This window comes from Penaeus monodon, chromosome 33, assembly GCF_015228065.2.
Source record: "Penaeus monodon isolate SGIC_2016 chromosome 33, NSTDA_Pmon_1, whole genome shotgun sequence".
NCBI classification, from domain to species: Eukaryota; Metazoa; Arthropoda; class Malacostraca; order Decapoda; family Penaeidae; genus Penaeus; species Penaeus monodon.
The window spans coordinates 31,364,860-31,365,700 of record NC_051418.1 but is presented as its reverse complement, the minus strand read 5'-3'; the positions used below and the strand labels follow the sequence as shown (position 1 = coordinate 31,365,700).

General features: G+C 36.6%; 1 protein-coding gene across 2 annotated transcripts in view; it reads right to left on the bottom strand.

Moving 5' to 3' along the window:
- The window catches only part of LOC119594381, a 9,916-nt gene that overhangs the window by 1,182 nt on the left and 7,893 nt on the right, over positions 1-841 (bottom strand). For both annotated transcript variants that reach the window (XR_005230600.1, XM_037943443.1), the window contains exons 10-11: positions 657-784; positions 348-533 (exon numbers count right to left, since the gene is read on the bottom strand). Coding sequence is in view for 1 of the 2 variants with exons in the window: in XM_037943443.1 (XP_037799371.1) it covers positions 348-533; positions 657-784 (314 nt within the window). In the remaining variant the exon portion in view is untranslated. The remainder of the gene's footprint in view (positions 1-347; positions 534-656; positions 785-841) is intronic.

Below are 841 nucleotides of genomic sequence, written 5' to 3'. Positions count from 1 at the left end.
ATGCAAAAGCTTAATTTACAATTGGAATATGGAAAATGAAAATAAATCAGTGGACTTCACAACCTCGAATTTCTCTCAACCTTGAACTCTTTTACTCCTCGTTCTAACAAGTGTTGCTCATTCTAGGCTTAATATCATCCAAAGCTGGAAAGCCATAAATTCAATATGGAATTCACTTATGTATTCTGCGTAAATTTTTTTCCAAATAGAAATTCATTAAGTTTTATCAATCTGAGTATACTGAAAAAGTTTCACTTAAAAGCTTACATAACAAGATAATACTTTATCTTCAAAACAGCTTGTGCACTACACTACTACTATGAGAGGCAAATTTTATATATGACTACCTTTTTACACAGTCCAAGGGGTTGACATTGTCTGGGAAAACATGTCTAAAGTATTCTGCAACAGCTTCCGATGTAAGAGCCTCCTTCAGGTATGGATATAGAGAAGGATGCCTTGCAATGACACCAATATTGCAGGAGTCTGCCTTGTCACCGCTGCGAGTCAGAGCCAGGGACTCCAGTCGATAGCTGCCAATCAAGTTGAGATTAAACAGGGCATTATGCATGTTATTCATATATTTCAAATGCACTCACTCCCTTATTCATATTCTCTTTTTTTCCCTTTCTTTCTTTTATTATACATAAACATACCATTTTGATCCCTTAGTCAAATCTGAGGCTTCAGATACTGGCTGATCCGGAAAGTCATAGGCGGAAGCGGGAACTGTATCTGCAGTCTCACTGTACATTTCCTCTTTCCCATCAGCATGGATACTCACCTTAAATGGAAGTACTTCAGAATTTAGAATAATTTATGTCTAGTTATTCATAGCCTG